Source organism: Neopsephotus bourkii, unplaced genomic scaffold, assembly GCF_033783945.1.
Source record: "Neopsephotus bourkii isolate Nb327-2 ecotype Australia unplaced genomic scaffold, CSIRO-AGI_Nbou_v1 NB_1388, whole genome shotgun sequence".
Lineage (NCBI taxonomy): Eukaryota > Metazoa > Chordata > Aves > Psittaciformes > Psittacidae > Neopsephotus > Neopsephotus bourkii.
The window spans coordinates 4829910-4852524 of NW_026901866.1; the positions used below are offsets into that span (position 1 = coordinate 4829910).

At 34.9% G+C, this 22615-nt stretch overlaps 1 protein-coding gene across 2 annotated transcripts in view; it reads right to left on the reverse strand.

Moving 5' to 3' along the window:
• DPH6 (diphthamine biosynthesis 6) overlaps positions 1-22615 on the reverse strand; it is a 202837-nt gene that overhangs the window by 148975 nt on the left and 31247 nt on the right. For both annotated transcript variants that reach the window (XM_061367670.1, XM_061367669.1), the window contains exons 4-5: positions 9202-9275; positions 7194-7312 (exon numbers count right to left, since the gene is read on the reverse strand). In XM_061367670.1, the coding sequence (XP_061223654.1) occupies positions 7194-7312; positions 9202-9275 (193 nt within the window). The remainder of the gene's footprint in view (positions 1-7193; positions 7313-9201; positions 9276-22615) is intronic.

The window sequence follows — 22615 nt, forward strand, 5'->3', positions numbered from 1 at the left end:
CCTATTCCAAAACATCAAAAAAAAAAAAGTAAGACCTGCTTAATTTTCATATAAGAATGAAGGAAAGTGCAAGACATAGGGGCTATTACTCCACCTCTAAAAGATTTGAGGTGAATATACTCCCAATTTATTCTATAAAAGAGCTAAATTTATGCAACATGAGAATGAGCCTACTTTTTCTTTTTTTTTTTTCCTCTTTTTTTTTCCTATAAGGTAACTTATACATGTGGGAACTGTGCAGGGGTGGAATCTGAAGATATAGTAACTCTTCTCAAGATAATTGGTAAAGTTATGAAATATTAATCCTGAAGCAGCTGTAGTATGTTTCTTTAGGATCACAGTTTATCTTCTTCCTTGGAAGTGCATCAAATATTTTCTAAACTAGGTTAGTCTGTTGTCATCAAATTTTAGAATACTATGAGGTAAAAGGCTCTAAAACTATTCATACCAGCAATGTTATCTGTAAACTCTTGTGATTTTTTTTTTAAACATCAATGTTATTTGTGTTCTAGTTGCATCTAGGATTCAAAGCAACTTAGCTCTGCCCTTTCAGGAACAGAAACCTCAGTAAGCCTTTGAAGAAATTTAGTATTGTTTCATCAAACGAGGAAATATTTTCACACAGATCCTTATGTTCATGGTTTAAAAATATGTGAAATTGCTTAACAGCAGCATTAAACTGCTCTTAATCAAATCCAAGACTATACAGCAAATGTTTCAGCTAACTGAAAATACTGCCTCAGTAGAATTCCTCTCAGGACTTTCAATAGACTTTAGAGACTTAAAAGTTATTACAGGTTTGGTTGAAACAGCCACGTATGTAGGGCTTTCACAACATTAATCTGTTTTCAGTGTTTTTAACTTGGGTTTACTGAAATATTTTGAGTACAATTACTTTAGAGCATGATCTATTTATTAATCTATTTCATTAGAAAAGTTCAACCATTCCAGCATCATTAACGATAAAAAATGCACTGTTCTGACCCTGTTAAAGAATTCTGGTATTTCCACACAGAGTCCTATTGCTATTAAGTTTTGAAGAAAAGAATTGAAATTGATTCAGTGACAGAGAATGAGGCCTGCTGCAAGTGCTAAAATTGGTGTCACTCACTATACTTATATCCATGCAAACAAGTTATAAAAAAGTCACGTCCCCAAAAGGATCAACAGAGACTTTTTACAGGGGAGTTCAGTAGCTCACCTGCAAAAGGGTAAAAACCAGAGTGGAAATAAAGAATGAAATTAGGACAGGAAGCCTCCTAAAACTTCAACTCAAAGAGACCTGGAAAGCAAGCATCCAGGTCTAACTGGATATCTGTTCTATACTACAGATACCACAGTATCACAGTATAAGGGACCTCAAAAGATCATCTAGTCCAATCCCCCTGCCGGAGCAGGAACACCTAGATAAGGTTACACAGGAACATGTCCAGGCGGGTTTTGAATGTCTCCAGAGAAGGAGACTCCACAACCTCCCTGGGCAGCCTGTTCCAGTGTTCCGTCACCCTCACTGAGAAGAAGTTTCTTCTCAAGTTTAAGTGGAACCTCTTGTGTTCCAGTTTGTACCCATTGCCCCTTGTCCTGTCATTGTTTGCCACTGAGAAGAGCCTGGCTCCATCCTCGTGACACTCCCCCTTTATATATTTATATACACTAATAAGGTCACCCCTTAATCTCTTCTCCAAACTATAGAGACCCAGCTCCCTCAGTCTTTCCTCATAAGGGAGATGCTCCACTCCCTTAATCATCTTAGTTGCCCTGCGCTGGACTCTCTCCAGCAGGTCCCTGTCCTTAAACTGAGGGGCCCAGAACTGGACACAATATTCCAGATGAGGTCTCACCAGGGCAGAGTAGAGGGGAATATATGTCTTTAAAAGTTTGAGTTTATGCTCTGTTTCAGCACAGAAGACTGTACAGTGAATATGCATCCAGGACTTAAATGTTATCGAGCATCTAATAACATTCTAGAATTAATGAAGACACCACTTCTTGCTTTTCCATTCTGTTATTTCTGGGTTTGACGTCTCTTACTAAGCAATATTTCTTCCATTAGTTTCCCACTCTAAGTTCTCTAACTATTCTTCTGTCTTGTTCACTAGAATCCTTACTTCCTTTCTTCACCTTAAATGCCTGACTTAAAGTCCATTCTTAGCTCGATGTGTCCCTTTCACTTTTCCTTTAGATGATCTGATCTCCCCAAACTGCAAAGCGATCTTTCCATTCCTACGCTATCCCTCTCCAATTTTGTCTCTCTGACATCTCCTTAAGAAGCATTGCATTGACGAACTTTCAATTACTTTTCTGTATTCATGCATATTCACTTTCCCACTCTTCCTTCTAATTTCTCTCATTAGTTACTACTGAAAATATCGATGATCTTAAGGTCCTTTCCAACCTTAACTATTCTGTGATTTTCCAAGAACACTGTTCCCTTCCATTGCACAGATGATGTGCTCAGACAAAACTTACACAACTACCAATTTTACCTCTGGATATGACCTGACATTACAGCCAACCTAAATGAGTGGTAAGCTTTCTACTGAAAGAGAAAGTTTTGTCTTCCATATGGCCATGGCATCTACACAGCAAGTTCCCAGCACATACAAAAAAGTGGTGCTTCTCTGCTGACTCATCCCGCTATAGCTACACAATCACAGGACCTGCTACGGGGCAGAAGCAGGTAGAGACTTGTGGTTTGGAAGAGTCAAACAGAAGGGGGAAGGAAGAACTGCACTGAACCACTGAAGTGGTTGATCTATCTGTAACACTAATTTACACCCTCAGGTGTTTAACAAGGAACTGTATGGTGCTATTTTTTTTCTTAAATGTACTACTTTATATGTAAATCTTACACAAAAATTGATGGGAGTCTGACTATCAATTTCAGTCAGTCAGGATTTCACTTACGTACACTACTGGCATGGAAATAATAAAAATAATGCAGATACCCAGGTAGTTAGGTTTAAATAATAAACAAAAACTCCAGGTACCAATTTCATTATACTGAGAAGCAACACTCTCTCTAAGTTAACAGCTCATATACAAAACCATATTATTTCCTAAACTACCAGCTTTTCAGACAATTCCATGTACAGCAGGAGCATACCAATCTTCTTGACCTTGTGAGGCAAGCATCAAGATCTTCTCACAGCAAAAGAAACTCAAATATACTTTACTTCAGACAGCTCATTTTAGAGAAGGAGCTTTAGGATTTGTTGACAGACAGGAAATGGCAATAGTTCCCTAAGGACTCATTACTCCATTTTTGGAGGGAAATAGCCTGGGTAAGCAATTAGGGCCCACACCATCTCAAAATTTAGGCTTTCACAGACCTTTTGATTTCAACTCTACCCATGGCTAACATGTACAGTGGCAACAGCAAAAATACTCCACTTCAGATGTAGGCTGAGAACCACAAGCTAATCAGCCCTGATACAAAGTTCAGTTTTTATTATTGTCCAACAGGTGAACAGCCTTATGGTTATCATTTCTCCTGTAGTCCAAAGAACAGCTGAAAGTTAGAAACATAATTAAAAATGAAAGAGTTTTTTATTTCAAATTAGTATTTCTGTTGCCTGATATGATAATTACAATGTTTTTCTCAGGTATCAAATTCAATAGTAAATCATTAAGTTGCTATAACCAAACTGGGAAGAAGCTGCAATGTATGAAGTAAATAATGCACATTAATCCCCTAAAAGATAGAAATTTGAGTTTATATTCTGATTTTGACTGAAGCATTGAAGAAGTATTTCACCCTCTCCCCTTCCTCCCATTATTTTCTCACGCTAACAATGCGCACTTAAAAAAAACCTACTGGAGGTGAATGTTACTCTTAAAAGCTCAAGAAAAACTAGAATCACTGAGGACAAAATGCTTTAACTGAATAACATAAAACTAATTTCAACTATGTTTTCTGATATATGAGAACTGAAGTTTGTCATATTTCATAAGGTATATCGGCTGGTGCTTTAGTGCTAATTCTTAACAACATTTAGGTATAGTTAACTATATAAGTAAACTAAATAAAAATCAATGCGCAGGTTTTACTGATGTCCATACTGTGAGGAACTCAAAGATTGCTTCCAAATGTAACCTTCCTCCTCTCACCCCTAATATGCATTGTAGAATGCATACTAGCAGAAATATGCATTGTAACAGCAGTACAAGTAAGACCAGTAAATTCAGTTACCAGATTAAAAGTTGAATCTGTTAAATGCATACCTTGCAAGTTAATTAGTATTTTAATCTATAAAATGTGCTCAGAGGCCAAGGATGTAAAACCACATTATTGTGTTATATTACACCATCTCTGTCATATTGCACAGTGTTATGAACATGTCTCACAACAGCAATGATATTACTGTAATTTCAGGCATGCACATGTTAAAAACAACCAATAACTGCTTCTATTTTAAGTATTATTGAGTAACCTTCCTGGGATTTTCTGGGATTTCCACTGAAGAGGAGTATATTTCAAATATAAAAGTATTATTCATCATACAGGCATCTTTAGCAGCAAGAAAATGACACGGAATATAAATATGCATAAGCAGCCTTTTTTTTTTTTTTTAAATAGCTCAGGTTTGCTTCTAGATCACAGAATGTTTTTTTATCATGAAAGCCTCTCAAATCCACTAAAGGAAAGCAAGCAGATTTACTTATAGACCAACAGAAGGCATGTGAAGAAGGCTTGCTAACAATACTTCTTCTGTGGGTGAAGTGAGAGCAATTGGTATCTCATCTGGAAAAGCACACTTCTCTGCGATAGAAAACTCTTGCCACTGGCAAAGTTTATGGTATTAATTTGTAATGGTGAATTTAGGGGAAATGTACTAAACTAATGCTCATTTACTTTCATAATTATGTGTTTTCTACATAAAATTACAGGCTTTTACCTTGTCAATACTGGCACTGAGTTAATGGAAAACAGTACAAGGTGGGTGTAGAAGTATGCCAGTGCTGATGAATGTCAGGCTCAGGTTACAGATTTGCTTCTTGCATTAACATCTGTACAATGTACTATCTAATGCATTACTCTTCAGACTCTTAACTCTGCTATTTTAAATATTTTCATTGCAGTTTAGCTTTGATTATTAACCTAAGAGGCAAAAAGTTAAACTGTATCTTATCTTCTTTGCCACTTGATATGTTAAACAGCCTTTCATACCTTAAATCCATTTTAATAAGGCATGCAATTATTAGAGCATTACAGAATGGCCCCAGAGCACAAAAGCTCCATTAAATTTGCTTACATCTAATTACGTCTGCCTGAGGCAGGTGAGAAATTGACTCTGATAAGATCTTTCTTTTACCTATAGCCAAAAAAAAAAATAAAAAGAAAAAAAAAACAACCTTGGAGTGATTTTCTATCTAATTGCTATCTACAAGTATTTATGGTATTTGCTCCTTCAATGAATAGCCCACAAAGCACTCTTTGTGCACTAACTAGTGCATTTTAAGTTTTTTTAAGACTGTAGAATACAAAAGACAAGCTTATCTTGCTTCAGGCATAAGACAGGTCATCAACGATGTCTACTTGTGAAATAGTTTTATCTATTATTTAAATCATACATTTTCTTTAAAAAATAATTCTGATGTGAGAAAGCATGTTATATGTTCTTTGTGGACTTATTTTTTCTTCATGTCAGCATAAGCAATGAAAGCATTTTATTTTATGGAAAAATAACATAAATATTAAAATGTACTCTACACAGCCTGAAAACTATTCCTTCTTTTTTTTTTTCAGTTCAAAATAAGATTTAAAAAAAAAGTGCTTTATAGTAGAAAACACAGCATTCAACTCCTCTGCACTTATAACTGGCCTTCCAATATTCAGGAAAATTCTATTAAATTACATTGCTTGTTACCTACAAGTGAATGAGGGAATGTAACATTTCTAATCATTCTAGTCCCACTAGCAGCCCTAGCAGATCCTAGAGAACAGTACAGCAAGACCTTCACAGGGATAATGCAAAAACTAGTTAGAAAGTATACCAGCTGAAGAGGAACAAATAAATAATAAAAAAAAAATTAATGGGAAAAAAGTCAGTCCAGTCTAAAGGGATTATAATTCAATACTTTGTTAATATTTAAGGGGAAATTACTCTGTTATAAAGAATTCCTTAAAGAAGATGGACACTAGGAATTTGATGTGAAAGCTGCCCAGATAAATCAGCCATTGGACTTCTAATGCAATATTATATAACTATTTTTTTAAACATACATCTTTAAATCACTAATACCACTGATGCTCTTGCATTATACTAGCCATTCTTTGGTACAATGGATTGCAAATATTTAGTCAACCAAAAAGAAAAGTTCCTTTGGTCACACTTTATGCTTAAGACCTCATTCAAAACTCTTGAATGAAAAGCTGCGTAGAGGTCCAAAATGAATATATATATTTCTCATGCATTTCTTAGGATCATTCAATAAGCCTTCCTATAAAACTTTGTTTTACCATATTTTTATATTCAAACACCAAACATTATCTTTCATGTCGTTTCATTACTCAAACCTCACTTTATGTATTTGACAATGAAAGGACATGTTGATTTTCTGGTCTACTAAACAACTACATCGTAAATACTTTTCTTTTTAAGGCTGTGATGAACTATTTCTGTTTGCTATATGCTTTACCAACTCAAAAGACTGCCATTACACAAAATGTTTTGGTCTCATATAATTACATCTTGTTTGATATTAATTTGCTGTATTTCTAGTAAAACTTTCATGGTTGCTTTATAATATTTTCTAGCCACTAGTCTGCATCATCTATAAACGACAATACTGTGAACCACTGAATTATGCATGAATCTTTACTGCAAATCAAAAACAAACTCAAACAAATACATTACAAGAGGAATGTAACAACTAGCCAGGAAGAATTACTTTCCAGTTTTACCATGTCTTCTGTAAGAATGAATTGCATAGAGGTAAATCCATTAGTCAGACATTATGACTTACTCAGCTAGTACTTTTCCAAGGCAGTTTTTTGGTGGGGTTTTTGTGTGTGTTTTTGGTGGGGCTTTTGTTGTTGTTGTTTTTTTGGTGTTTTTATTATTATTTTTTTCATATTAACATTTCATATCGTAAAATACAGACCATAATTACTTTTCTTCTCTGTTACGTTGTGGATTTGTCCATGGCAAGTTTCAGTAGACAATATTACAAAGAAACTGAATACATACCAAAAGCTGCCACTTTTATGATTATGGCTTGAATGTTAGATGATATCATTTCTTTAAGCAGTATTTCCTGGTTCCGACGCCAAAGGTAAGCTAAAGGCTGAAGATTAAGCCTTCTGCAACTTAAAAACAAACAAACAAAAAAATTGATAAAGCCAAGCATTATGGTTTTACACAGCATGATTCATAAAATGAAAGAAAATTAATTTCTGTCATTTCCTACCTTTAGATAATTTTTATTCTACAATTTCAATTATTATTCCTAGATTTCCATATATACATTAAGTATAATATAAGGAAAAAAAATTGTTCTAACTATAAATTATCTATGTAAGTAAGATGCAACTCACTAGTGTAAACAGATTTGCATGGGAACATAAGTAAAACCATGAGAAAACCTTCAGGGATGCAAATCACTTAATATATTTGGAAATTATTACTTTTTATGAAACGATCACAATGAAACATTGTGATGTCCTGTCAATCTTTTTGCTGTGGTAAAAGATCTGAAACTCACTATCAACAAAAGCAATATTTTCTAAAATACTGTCCTGGGTTTAGCAGCAGCAGTTATTTTTTCTCCTTCTTGGTAGCTGGTGCAGTGCTGTGTTTTGACTTTCGGGCTGGGAACAAAGCTGATAGAGGTGATGTTTTGGTTTGGCCAAGGACTTTGTGAGTCTCATGCTCTGCCAGGGAGGAGGGGAGGCCGGGAGGAAGCAGAGACAGGACACCTGACCCAAACTGACCAAAGAGGTATTCCATACCACAGCACGTCATGCCGAGGGGAAAACTGGGGGGGGACCCGGAAGGAGAGGGGGTCGGCCGGGTCGGACTGGTGGTTCGGCGCGTGGTATTGTACTCCTTTCCTTTGCTGTTTTCTCTTATCATTGTTGTCGTTGGTGGTAGCAGTGGTGATTCGTATTGTACCTTAGTTACTAAACTGTTCTTATCTCAACCCGTGGGAGTTGCATTTCTTTTTGATTCTCCTCTCCGTTCCCCCAGGAGTAGGGGGAGGGCAAGAAGGGGGGGGAGTGGGTAACAAGCTGTCTGGCTGTGGGTTAAACCACGACAAATACCTAGTAACATGGACAGTCATTAAATGTTTAAAGTGTAAAGCAGAAGAAGAAAAGAGCTATTTCAGACTACAATTTACCTACGTAAACTACGCAAAGAAAACACCCATTCTGTGCAACCTGCTGACGTGAGTCAAGTTGGCATAGGATTAATTTCACCATTCTTACAGTTCATAAAGGATTCTATACATTTACTTTTATCATCAAGTAACTAATGAACTCATGAAATTATAATTAATTTTTAGCACAAGGTGGTTTTGTATTTCAGGAGACATACAGTGAAATTTTTTTCAATATCCAAGACAAATCTAGGCCTATATAACACACACAATTCCCATTATAGAATCCTTTTTTTTTTTTTAATTTAAGACTCTCAAAAAGTATCACAATTCATCTATACTTAAAGAATGTGCACAGCAGAAATAACAAATGAAAGCTCCTGATTAATGATAACATATTTTAGATTTTATGGAAGTAAGGGAAGATATAAGGATTTTCTTGCATTTAATTCCCAATAATAAGTCACAGGATGTTCCTGTGCATTATAACACTCTATTGAAAAACAGAGGTACTTTCCCACAACACTGGAATTGAGTAAGCTTTCTTAACTGAGATTTCAACTGAATTGTTGAAATCGGAGATCTGAACATATTCTACTATTTTCATTTCAAAACTCTAGCATTTTCAACAGATCCATTAACAGACCTGAATAGCAATCAAAAATCCAGTATTGTCTTTACTAGACTTTTAGTAATGAGTACATGCTTCCATGAGGGTGAGGGGAAAGATACTTAGATTAACAAATTGAATAGATTAGGTATCATAGAACATAAGAAAATAAGCAACTGTCTCTGCTCCAGAATTTGAGTTAGAAAACAATCAAGAAAGAAAAGTACTTTCCAGAATGTATATATTAATAAGGGTTAATATTTTCTTACACATCTTCAACTCGGACTCTCTGGTAGTCAGAAAGAATGGCTCCCACAGATACACCTTCCACTCCTTCTTTGTCCTGAAAGAGACACGGATTATTAATGACAGCAGTATATGCTGGCCTAAGCAATAGAGATTCACAATCTCTACTAGCAGAATCAACCAAGAATAAATCTTTTTCCCTGTGTCCAATATATGGAACTAAATGGGCTGGAATGCAGATCTTGAATGGAAGAGAGCAGTGCAGCTGACCTACTACATGGCTATTACTCTAACACAATCATCTATTTGACTCACGTACCATTTTACAAAAGAAATAACCAGGGTAACTCAAAAGTACTGTATTTAACAGCTTTTCCTGACATCCTGAAAATTACTTCCAGTTCTTCACTATAACTGAAGTGTTAGCCATCTCACCTACAAATAAATATTTATTTGTATAAATACAACTATGTACTTACATAATTGTATTTACAGTGATAAAGATTAATTAAACTGTTAGCATTTGCCGTAATAGGCAGCACCAGAGGGTGTGAGATCAGGCTTTTTATCCTAACACCAGAAGAGGAAAACTCTCAGGCAACTTAACATCGCCTTTTAAAAACTCTGCTAGAAAAAAATTTTCCAAGACATACTTTCTCTTTAATTTCAATTACCTAAGCCAATAGCACTTTATTTTTTCTTGTAAACACAGTGAGAATGTAACATTTGAAAATGCAAAATGCACTGAGCTCTTGCATTTTTTAGTTGCTTGAGTCCCAATCAACATGTTGACCTTACTTTCTTTTCCTAAAATTTGAAGTCTTTTAACTAAGGTTGACCATAACTACACAGCATGACTTAAACTTCTGGACTTGCTAAATAGACAGCAATCCTGGGAAGCTTGTAGCAAGATTTTAATGAAAAATTTTCAACTATATACCTATATATGAACTTCAAAATCAAACCAGTCTTTGCCTGCCATGGGTCTGAATTTAATTTTCAGTTTCTTATCAATAGAATGATGTGGAAGGTGTTTTATTCATAATTATATTGAAGGGAAAAATTTCCTAGTTTATGTCTGCCTGGAATATTCCTTCCTACATCTACTATCTTATTTTTCACATTAATTCTCACCTCATACTTGATCAGCCAAATTCCTAAGTTATTCAAACCCACCTACACTTCTGATTTAAGAGCCACTGTATTTATCAAAATTTCTAGCTACAGTAATCTAAAAATCGTATTACTGTTCACAATTTATCTACTTCTACATATCATCAATGGATATACCATTTAATATGAAACAATGGGAAAACATACAGGCTTCAGATTGATGCTTCTCACATACCCAGAAGTAATAGTACTGATAAAAATTACTTTTAGATTATCTGTCACTTGTACATTATCCACTGCCAGCATTCTCATTGCTACTACTATTATCCAGACAATATTATTTCTGCTTCTATTTCAGCTTTGTGCAACATTTCAAAGCTCTTTTCAGAATAAAGACAGATCACAAACACTTCAATTTACTCAACTCACCCATGTAGAATTAAATTTCTTAAAAAGTTAACACAGTTATGTAAGTAGTTTTCTTTAAATAAATTTAATAAAATGATTCATGAAGCTTTCTTGTATCTTCAAGTACATCTAAAACGTTTTACACGTATTCCTTTGTTTCATGCAGTTTTGACATGCAGTTCATCTGTACTGCCACAATTGCGCTTAAGTTGCACTCTTGAAAGTTCTTTTTTGTTAAATCTAATAACATGACAGATCAATCTTGTTTGCTTCTATTTTTATGCAAAAAAAGAATAACCCTAACATCACCCAACATGTCCAGAAACATCACCTGTGTTTCTGCCTACATGAACAATTAAATCACAAGCAATATATTCTCAAAGGTAATAATCATGAAGTGGTCCATGCACAGGATCTGACATCACAAACCAATATTAACTCATTAAATATTAGCTGTTCATGTTTCCATGTCACCACACATCTTTGTGTGTGAAGGAATGAAGCAGCCTTTATCCCTTTCTGCTCACACTAATATATTAGAAAAGGAATCATAGAATCAGAATGGCTGAAGCTTCTCACTTTTGCAAGCAAACGTGAGACTCCTGCTGTGAAGTGTATCGAGACTATCAGAAACTAGAACAATACATGGTAATAAAACTGAACACTTTTATAGGGAAAACAGTATTCAACTACAGAATGGAATAAGGGAAGACAAAAGCAGAAAAACACTGCAGAAAACCATCTGCACTTATATGATCATGAAGCAGACCAGGGGTTCGGGGGCGATGGCAAGGGAAGAGTAAAGCAGATTTAGCCTATGATCCAGAGAACAACAACAAAATAAAAACCAAAACCGCAAAGAACTTCTGCAATCAGCTCCATAGCCTCCCAGTGCTGGACATACTGAACGTTCAAATGCTTTTTCATTACTACTTCTTCATGCAAGGTATCAGAATCATACAAATCATACAGCACATTTAATAAATCAAGATAGTTAAACAACTGCTGGAACAATGGCCGAACTTGAAATCTAAGTATCAAATAGATTACTCATAGATTTTCTTAGGGGTGGTTGCTTTTCTTCAATCACACATATTTGTTACACAGAGGGTGGATGTGCATGTATACGAATGCGACATACATGTACATATGCGCACACACCTAAGCACGTCTGTACATGTACACATGTATACACTATACCTTGAAGTTAGAACACAAGACTGTCATTGGCTGCTTGCTTACAAGCTCTGTTAAATCTAATTTAAATAATCATATACAAAACATTTTGCACTTATTCTAGCTTATTTCCTCTTATAATACTTAAGTTTTATTCACCTTTTGAAGTGGTAGTACATAGTGTTACTTTTCAGCTGTGGTTAGCTTCCATGTTTAAAGACTTTTGACAGGGAGCTATTCACCACCATCACTTTTCATTTATTTCTTCTCATGGTAAAGAGCAAATATAAACTTGCATCTCTGTTCAGACAGCAGCTTCCACAAGGAGAAACAGCAATACACTTAATATATGCTTTGAAATGGGAGAACTAGTTAATACATTTACATACCATGAAATGGAATAAATTCAACCCCCTATTCTGTATGGTTCAACAAATCAAGGCTAGAGTGGCATAAATGCAAGTAAGAAGAATATTTGAAGGGAAGAAGAATAGAGCATGAGGTGGAACAGAAAAAAGCCAGCTATGGTCTAACAACCTTTATAAATTCCTCAACTGGACAAACTTTACACAAAGCCCTGTCGCACAATGTATTCAGCTCAGTATTTGAAGCATATAGAGTACTAACTGAAACCTAGTTCTTCATTGGATTCACTGTTTGGTATTGACTTACTGGACATTTTGCAAACAGAGAGGATTTTGTTTCATTCAGAGCTGATCGTCATTAGCAGAGAATCCATCCCAGAATCAATGGTGTCAGGTATAGGTTACTACAGTTCACCTTTTAATGTGGAATCTGATCAGGTCTGGTACCATAAAAAACATGTTCAAAAAAGAGCAGGCCCAGCATAGGCAGAGCAGGCTAACATCTGCAAGCTAAGTATCAAGGATTTGCACTGAACTCCAAACCCAAGGAAGTAAATTTGGGAAAACTGAAGGAAAGATGTTAGATATCATATAAAAAATAACAGAGAACAGAAAAATATTCAAGGAAAGTCAACATGGAAGGGTGGCTTTTTTCTTGTGTGGAATTACATCAGTACTACATCTTGTTATAACCACTGATTTATTCTTTTCATAACCTTCCTGAAGAGTAATCTTCATGACTAACTTAGAACAGCAAATTGATCTCTGCAACTGTACTGAAATGTAGAATTCATGTTTAAAGCTTCATAGTTTTGAAGTTATATATCTTTTGTAAACAATTTAATGAATAACACAATTAAAAAATGCTGCTTTATATGTATTGTAATTACTTTTAGTTTTTCTATCAGAAAATAGTATAAAAATTAAATGTTTTTTTTAAGGCTCCAAAACTTCAATGCCATAAATATGCTTGCTGCTATGTTGTTTTCAAAGATGGCTCTGTAATACCCATGTACTGATACACTGGTTCACAGTTCAACTAAAATATAAACAGAAATGTAAGAGCAATATACAGTAGCACATTGTGATTTCAATTTTGCCATTTTTTTTTTGTTTCAGTGACTGAACTTCAATTAAGTAGAATGATGATAATTTTAGGAAATGTCGACATATGTATCGTAGCATACAATACTGGTAGAAGTATTCTACTAATAAGTAGAATATTCATTGCAGTAGTATTAGTACAGTTTTCTTTAATTTCACACTTTAATGTCTATACCTGGCCCTCTCTGAGTTCAGGAAAAAAAAGTAGTGCTAATGTTTTCAATTTAATTAGTATATTACATGCACAGTAATTATTAGCGGGAAATGTTATATTAATGAATGTGAAAGTTAGCTGTAAATTACCTTGGAGTTATTATCAATTTCCCAAGTTACTGCTCCTTAAGATAACCCTCTCCCTATGGCCCTTCCGGTAATTTTTCTTTGCCTGATAAACATGATGATTAAACAGCACACAGTGCAAACCTTTGATACTTTTTAAATTAAATTCATGCCCAGCCTACGGGCTGTGTCTGATTTCAACTAAACGTGTCAGCTAATCAGATAAAAAATTATCAGCAACTCAAAGAAACAGCAGCCTTAGGCTTCATCAGTGCCAGAGAAAGCTGAACAAAACAAGATATACAGACAATATCACATTATCAGTAAAGGTTACTGCTAAGCATATCACTGCACAGAACTATTTACCACCTTAATGATGTCTAAAACTTAAGAAATATTGCATACAATAGCCAAAAGAATATCAAAGAAAGAAAAGGGAACTCCACTCATGTGAATTGCAACAAAACGTGAACAATCCCACTCAGAAAAATGCAGAATATCCCTAAAAAAATACTGTTTACTTCAGGTTTGTAAAAAACCTGAAATATAAATAGCTGAAGAATGGTTAAAATAGCTTTATTTTTTAACATCTGCTTCAGAGCTTTGCCACAAGAGTTAATTTTATGACTAAGATATAAAATAGATCATCTCTACATGAAATTCTTTCCAGTTACGATCCTCCTTGAAGACTGCATGAGCAGCAGAAAACTGTTACACACACTTAAATTGAAGCTTAAGATCATTTGTGTCTAAATAATGATTATCATTCATTTGCAAAACTTCAAATTAAACCACAATATATTTGCAGGTATGTGATTGACAATATATACATCAGTAACAGGACTTTCAGGCTTCTGCAATTATTGGAGTGGAAAATCCTTAAATATGAGTTTTACTGCATAATTTGTGAAGTATTCCAAGCTCACTGATTATCATGATTTCAAACAGAGTATGTGATTTTTCTAAGCCTTGATATGCTTGTCAAAGGCAGCTGTAGGTAATCAAGGACAGTATGGAAAACATCCCTGAGATACAGGGATATAATAACTCAGGGATATAATACAAACTGAAAAACTTCTGTTTGGTAAGGTTCTGCAGGCTAGCTATGGATCGCAGAGTCTTGCAGATGGCAACATGCCATCTGGGACTTTGCTGTCTTCCACTTTGAGACCTAAAAGCACAATCTCATGCCTTCATTCCTTAAGAAGTAGTTCCAAAACCAGGAGTGGAAATGAATTTAATGTGAATTCAGGAAAAACTTCAGGAGTCTTTGGGGGGGCTTAGCTTAACTCACTTTAAATTACTTTTGCATAATAGTATATATCTACACAAGGAAATAATACTATGTAACTTCCACACTTTAAAAGCTTATTAACTTTCAGGAATGCCCTGCATAGGGCACAGACACACTACCACCTTTAAGCATAACTGATGGCTTAATTCAGTATACGGGGGGTATTCATTGGCTCTCAGTCATAGTTTTCAATATCTAACTGCATTCTCATAGTAACGACAATTAGTATATGGTTCTCTTGCTACCCGGAAGCACCAAAGATTCAGGGAGATGGTGCAGGGGTATGTTTGTATGCACATGAGCACATGTGCACACCATAGCAAATAAAAAGGCGAGAGAGCAAAAGAGACAGAAATACCATTCTCAAAGTCTAATATCAGAGTATGTTGAAATACTGCAATTCAAAAGGCTAGAATTAGATTCTAAATAGCAGAAGCAGAAAACCAGGAAAATATTCCACTATAGCCATACATCACACCGTAAATGCAGGTTTTCCTGATATACTGATTCTCTGTTTAGCTGCATTTACAAACTGAACAATTCATCTCAGGAATTACACATCATTCTTAAGGAATGATTTTTTTTATGTTCTCTCATATATTAATTCCTTTCATAGAATACAAGTTGAAACATCTTTTCAGATACTCTTGCACAAAATTTGTTTCTGAATAATTTTTTTCCAATGAAAATAAGTTATGCTAAAACCAATGCGTTTAATAAAATTGAATATAGATATACCTATCAAAAACTATAGAATACTAAAATAAAAATAAATATATTTCTAAAATTAGCTCTATTATGCCTTAATGTAACATTAAAGTAGTTGCCTGCTTATTTTAACACATTCTAAATCATGTAAGAATTTCAGAGGGCATAAGTCAATTTTATTGTCACTAACAAGTATGACAAGTAGGTATGTTTACGTGCACAGCTCATTCTCACATGTACTACAGCTGAGAACATCTTTCAAAGCTGCACTTCATATTTATGAAATTCATTTAAGGTGCATCTATACATGTCTATACACTCTCACCAAATTTTAAAATAAATTACAAAAAAAAAAAAAAAGAAAAAATGCTTTTAAGAATATGGCAATTTGCTCATAATTTTCTCATGACTTAAAACCCCAAAGAACTGTACAAAGCCGTTACCTTTTAGGGATTATCTTTGCATAATACTGAATGTTCAAAGCTTTGTAACTTTGTATTTGCAGGGAAGAGCTACTGAAAGTATTTTTAAATCACACACTTCATCAAAATTTAATTCTCAAACTGAGCATTACAGCAACTAGCCTTGACAAAATAGCATATGGAGCATGCTGTACTGGAGCAAACATACCACATTCCTTAAGAGGAATGAACTTTCAGTTAAGGTTGACCAAGATACAAAACTATTAAACACAATACTTGGACAAGCTGTGCAAACGCTGCCAAAAGCATTCATTACTTTTTGTCTGAAATGTTGATCACATTCAGTGATTTGAAGTATTTAAATAAAAAATATACAATGACAGACATAAAAACAAAGTCTTAAAGAAAAAGCTGAAATTTCATTATTAAGTCTGAAGAGTAACTTAGACTTCTACAAACAGCCTACTCCCATCTGCATACATGGTAACATGAACATGATGTATCTAACTAAAGTATAATGTGCAGATTCATAATATTTGCAATCATTCCTGAATTGTCACAAAAATGATAATGCTGAAGTATGTGTAATTGGCTGATTAATAAATTCAAAATTTTTAACTGCAGATGGACAATTTACAAATAATCCTGTTGCTTTTGCTTTCTTTTTTTTTCTTTTTTTTTTTTTTTTGTTCAAAGCTGTACCTTTTCTCAAAGTGTCAAAGTCTAGGTTTTTATTATAAAGCAAGTATTATATCAAATATTATTGTAGTATTATGAGTTACTGGAATACAAAGTTAGCAGAAAATGGAACAGAAGCCAGCTGGGAGGAAAGCTGCACAATTTTCACCTGAAAACATCCTAGGATGCTTAAACATATAAAGTATTACATATAATTATACATATTACAGTATAAACATTATATTCTAAGTCAAAGAATTTTCTCTAAAGGTTATTTGACAATTTCATCCTTCTTGTTACTTAAAAACACTTAAGACACCTAACCCCAGTCTATATTCAATTCCATTTGCATAGTGCAACAGAGTTAGGCAGCCTGGGGCTATTATGGTACTAACAGCATAATTTCACCAACTATAGTGAAGTTACTCTTCTCTCACAGGCAGGCGAGAAAGTTAAAGGCAATTTAGATCATACTGAGCCATTGCTGTAACTAGGAAACCACCCTGTCCTGTAAGTATGCAAGTATGTAATCCTTCCTGCATGAAACAATGTCACTTGTTCTGCTACATCTACACGTTTATTTGCAAATTGTATCACTCTGTAACAATTTCTGCAGGATTTCATATAAACATTTTCAAATTACTAAATCATTAAGTCACTACTGCTCCTATGAGCAGATCAACTTGGAATGGGCTCTGAAGTACCACACAAAAAATCTCACACAAGATCTCCAACAAATATTCCAAATCTCTTTTTTCCAGTGATAACATACTTTAGATTAACTCTCAGAAATATTTTCATTATTTGCACTGCCAGTAACCAGCTAAGTTTATCATCACTCCTTCTTGCATAACAGCAGAACACAGGACCTTCTAAAAACATTAAGCTGGAGGAAAACATTCTATTTGGAACACAGGTCTAAAAGAAAGGCCTCTTTCTTTTTGACTTGGAACAGAGACATCATGAATCCTCCTCTAATCTTCAAAAGAATTTTTGTTACTTCTCCAAAAGTCAATAGGGTTTGCAAGTTCTTGAAAAGTCTTAGGAATCTCAACAATGCAACACCAAAAGTCTGTTCCATCACATCAGATTAATATGTCTGGGTTCTTCACCTTTTTTTTGTGAAGGATCCCTGATCCTAGGAATCATTATGTTCAAATGGTGAGAAAATACCAATGAACGAAAACAAGTTAAATAGAGGCACACTCACAACTGTCAAATTCTTCTACACCCTATATAAACTTAAGACAATCCTCATGAAATATTCCCTTAATTCTTAAAAAAAAAAAAAATCAAAAAAGGAAAAAAAAAACCCACAAAAACCCAAACACCCCAAATTTTTTACAGTGGTATACATTTTCTGCTAAGTTTTAGTAGAAGGATCTTCTTCAGATTTCAGCAGTCACACAGTCCTTTTTGCCCAAAAATTACTACTGCAAAACTCCAGAGTCTGCACTGCACTTCTTATAGTAAGAATAGAGGATTTAAACACTTCGAGCAAAAGAGAAAATTCTGCACAAGCTTTGTGAAAACACTGTTATTTATGCTCCTCACCTATGACATCATTTACTCTTCTTGACGAAAATATTGCAATATTCAACAAAGTTTTCCCCAGATTGCAATGAAACATGAAATGCCACACTTATTTCTAGATTTAATTATTTTATAAAGTGCCTTTGCTTGGATTATTTTCATATCACTGTATTAGAAAAAAAAAAAAAAAAGACAACAAGGTCACCTAGTATTACTAAAATGACAGCAACAATCCCAAGTCTTAAGAGAAACATTTTGAAACGATATCAAAATATGTTCTCTGACAAGCTTTAATAAGTCTACATGAAGAATCAAACCCTCCTCTTCACTGGACCACTTAGCAGCAAGAATCAAGGGTTCTTCCCATTTTATTATCATAACAGGAACAAGTATTTTTCTACGTAATCTCAGTTCCAAATATATATGCTGAATGAACACATTTCAGATGCTTCAGTTACTCTAGCCACATAAAGTCACAAATCTCCTAAAGTTGTCTATATCTACGTTTTGTTTAGATACAGTAACTTGGCAGAATGATAGCTTAATAATATGTTCTTAAGAATAACGTTCTCCCATTTGCAGTAAAATAATTTCTACATTAGGTATTTAGAGCCTAATAAGTATAATCAATTAAAAATACAAACTTTTAATGCAAGGAGCTAAAAATAAACCCCAAACAAGTATGTTACACTCAGTACAGTAGGCGCACATTACGTTACCATTTTATACCTTCTACCCAAAGTATACTTTTTACTTGTATATTGCATACTACAGTAAACAAGACTTTACAGAGCAGAACCTGGCTGAATTTCAGGTCTTTGGGGAGAGAACAACTTATGACACAGTTCTCTGATATCAGTCCTTGAAGCTACAGTTATGTATACCTAGATTGGAATTTCTTTAATTTATGAAAGAAGTCTCAAAAACTCCCAGTCTGGTCCAAGCTTCAAAACACCCTTTTAACAGCACTCGTATTAAGAGCTTTCAACTTTATTTTAATGAAAGAAAATTAAAAGTGGCCTCTCACAATAACTGGCAGACTACTAAATACTCTGATGTAAGCATCAATAAAAGGAAAGCATTCTACCTCTGTAATATCAAACAATTTTTACAGGTTTCTGAACGGACAAGGATTAGCATTCCTGTACACATCAATTCAAACACAGTCTCCCACAGCGACTGAACTGATGTGTATCCATTACTCAAGGTGTGGAATTCTTCAGTGTTCTGGGTTCAGCAGCAGCAGTCATTTTTCTCCTTTTCATTAGCTGGTGCAGTGCTGTGTTTTGACTTTCAGCCTGGGAACAGTGCTGATAACACCGATGTTTTTAGTTGCTGTTCAGTAATGTTCACTCTGACCAAGGACTTTCTGAGTCTCATGCTCTGTCAGGGAGGAGGGGAAGTTCGAAGGAAGCAGACACAGGACACCTGACCCAAACTAGCCAAAGGAATATTCCACACCACAGCACATCATGCCCAGTATATAAACTGGGGGCAGTTACCCAGAAGGCCCAGGTCACTGCTCAGGTCGGGCTCGGTGTTGGTCAGCAGGTGGTGAGCGGTTGTATTCTCTTCCCTTGTTATTTCCCTTATCATTATTATTATTGGTGGTAGCAGCAGTGATTTGTGTTATACCTCAGTTACTGGACTGTTCTTATCTCAACCTATGGGAGTTACATTCTTTCAATTCTCCTCCCCATCTCTGCAGGAGAGAGGGGGAATAAGGGGAAGAGTGAGTGAGCAACTGCATGGTTCAAATTACCAGCTGGCCTTAAACTGTGACATTCAGCAACAGCCACATGACTGCCACTTCACGAAATGAACTGGTAAATTAAATTTTCTCAGAGTAGTACAAGTACGGATGCAAACCGATTCTCACTCTAAAGAGAAACTGGTTAGGTACTCTCTGTAACATTTTCACTCAGTTCTTCAAAATATAGTTTGATAAGACTTGACTTTTTAATAGGGAAACAGAAAAAAAGTGTCTCTGATGTTACATCTTGTGACCAGTAGGAATTATATTCTTTAAATTAACAGTGCTGGATTCTCTCTCTCCTATCTCTTAGCATCGTTTAATAGGATCATTAAAGTCAAAGACAGCATCATTGTCACATGCCCATAATATTAATGGTCAGATATTTTCTGCAAGCTCTGCATATTAACAATATTAATTCTTTGAAACAAACTTATTTCATGAATGACATCAAACAGCTTAGAGAGGTTTTCAGAAGGGCTTACAATCTCTTTTGTTCCTATACTTAAAACCTTTTTGTTTGCTTTTGCAATGATTTCACATCAACACTGAAAATAGGGATCTGCAGAACTGCATGAGTTAACTTTAATGCCCTCTGTTATATCACGTCTCCAAGTATCTTGCATAGGCATTTAGTTCCTTTAAGAATCACACAGCATCTATGGACAGCTCTGATGAGACTATATCCTGTCTGAGTTCAAATGCCTGTATTCACTGTTTTTACTTGCTGTTTCATCTTCTGATGAACTTCCAAAATGTTTATGATTTAACTAAAAGGGAGAATTCCTCACCTTTCTAAATGAGTGAGGACAACCTTGTCTTCATAAAGAAGTGGAGCACATGGCTGGCACAGCACAACTATGGTACAGACAGAATGTCTTTCACAGCTAGTTGCATTAATCCCAGCATAACATCTTCAAACTCAATGAAAAAAATCCTCAAAACCGATAGGCTTCCCTTACAACCATCTCAAGATAATTCAAATTCAAACACACACACAACAATAATAAAAATCCTAAAGCATGTATAAAATTAATTTGGCAGGTATACCAAGCACTATTCAGTACCTCTTGAAGTACCCCTTTCAGATAAGAGAAATGAACATAAGACACACATGAAAGATAAGTGTTAACTGAAAAAGAGCAGTAATAGTAGGTACATTAATAAATTTAGTATCCAGTTTACATTACAGCTTCTTCGTTTTTAGCACTTTCACAGAAAAGGACAGTCCCTCATGATGACCTATATTAAGAACCATCAAAACTATGGCTGGTAACATACATTGTCATTTGGTTGAGCAGTGACTACACTTCCAATTCACTTTCCAACATTTCCTAAAAAGTTGCCAGTGATTTAAACTGTTAATGCTTGCACGAGTCTGACTCTAAGTTATCATTTCTAGTTTCACTTTAATAAAGAACAGCATAGAATTAAGTTTGCATTAATTTTACCTTTCTATCTAATATGGAGACCGTATTATTCCACAGTGAATAATGTTTCAGCAACATGGCAACAGTTCACATATTCCAAGCCTTGCCTCCTCCTATGACAGTTTATGTGATCCATAAAATAAGCCACTCATTTTAATTACAAGACATGGGGCTATTTCCCACTGACAGATCCTCATTTTCTTCCCAGAACATTACCTTTTCATTTCTAAATCACTTGTGTATAATTGTAACTAACAAGTATTCTGGGAATACAGTTCTGTCTGAATGTGCTAGAGCAAAGCAATCTGTTGATAGCAACTATTGTTTCTTAATAAAACAGAAGTAGCCTAAGTATTCTGGAAAGTCCTAAAGACAGCAGACTGATACGGCCTGCATATATGATAGAACTCAAACAGATGAAGAATGAAGTCATTTTACTGGAAGAGTGCAAATGCAATTCAAGGACCAGAAACAAATTCAATGCAAGCTGATTTTATTGCTGGAGCCTTGGAACAGGGCAAGCTCCCAGTCCCTGTCACACAGATCACATACAAAAGGGCAAGAGTGTCAGGATGCAAGACTCCAGTGTGCAACACGCTAGCTGTCAAATCGTTTCTGTGGATAAGCAGCAGCAGCACTGAAAAGGGTGTACTAGTTAATTGAATAAATGATTTTAAGAGAACCAAAATTATCAGTGATGGAGTTCACTTGGAACTAAAGGATATCTAATGCCTCAAAATCAGTCTGTTTTTGCTTAAGTCTATCAAAAAAAAGTTAGCTCAATTCATGGAAAATAAATATTAAGCTCTATAGTAGCTGTCTATTAAAGGAAAACAATGAGACACAGCACAGTATCGGTTCACAGTAAAATGTTTGTATTACTTGTGTAATACTGGTATAACAGTTACATTCCATGTAACTTAGAATGAAAAACTGTATCTGCAGCAAGTCTCATGGAAAAAAATAAATACATCATTTGCTAAAGCAAATTCTGATGCGTAACTTAAAATTAGCAAGCACCTCTGTTCAATCATTAACATAGTTTTCCAATTGTGGAAAACCCTGCCATGAACACAAAGACTGTGACAAAAAGGTGTAAATCTGACCCTACTAGGAAGCAATATAATGATTCTGTATTCCTCAAGCACTTATAAATAGAACGGTATAAAATGCT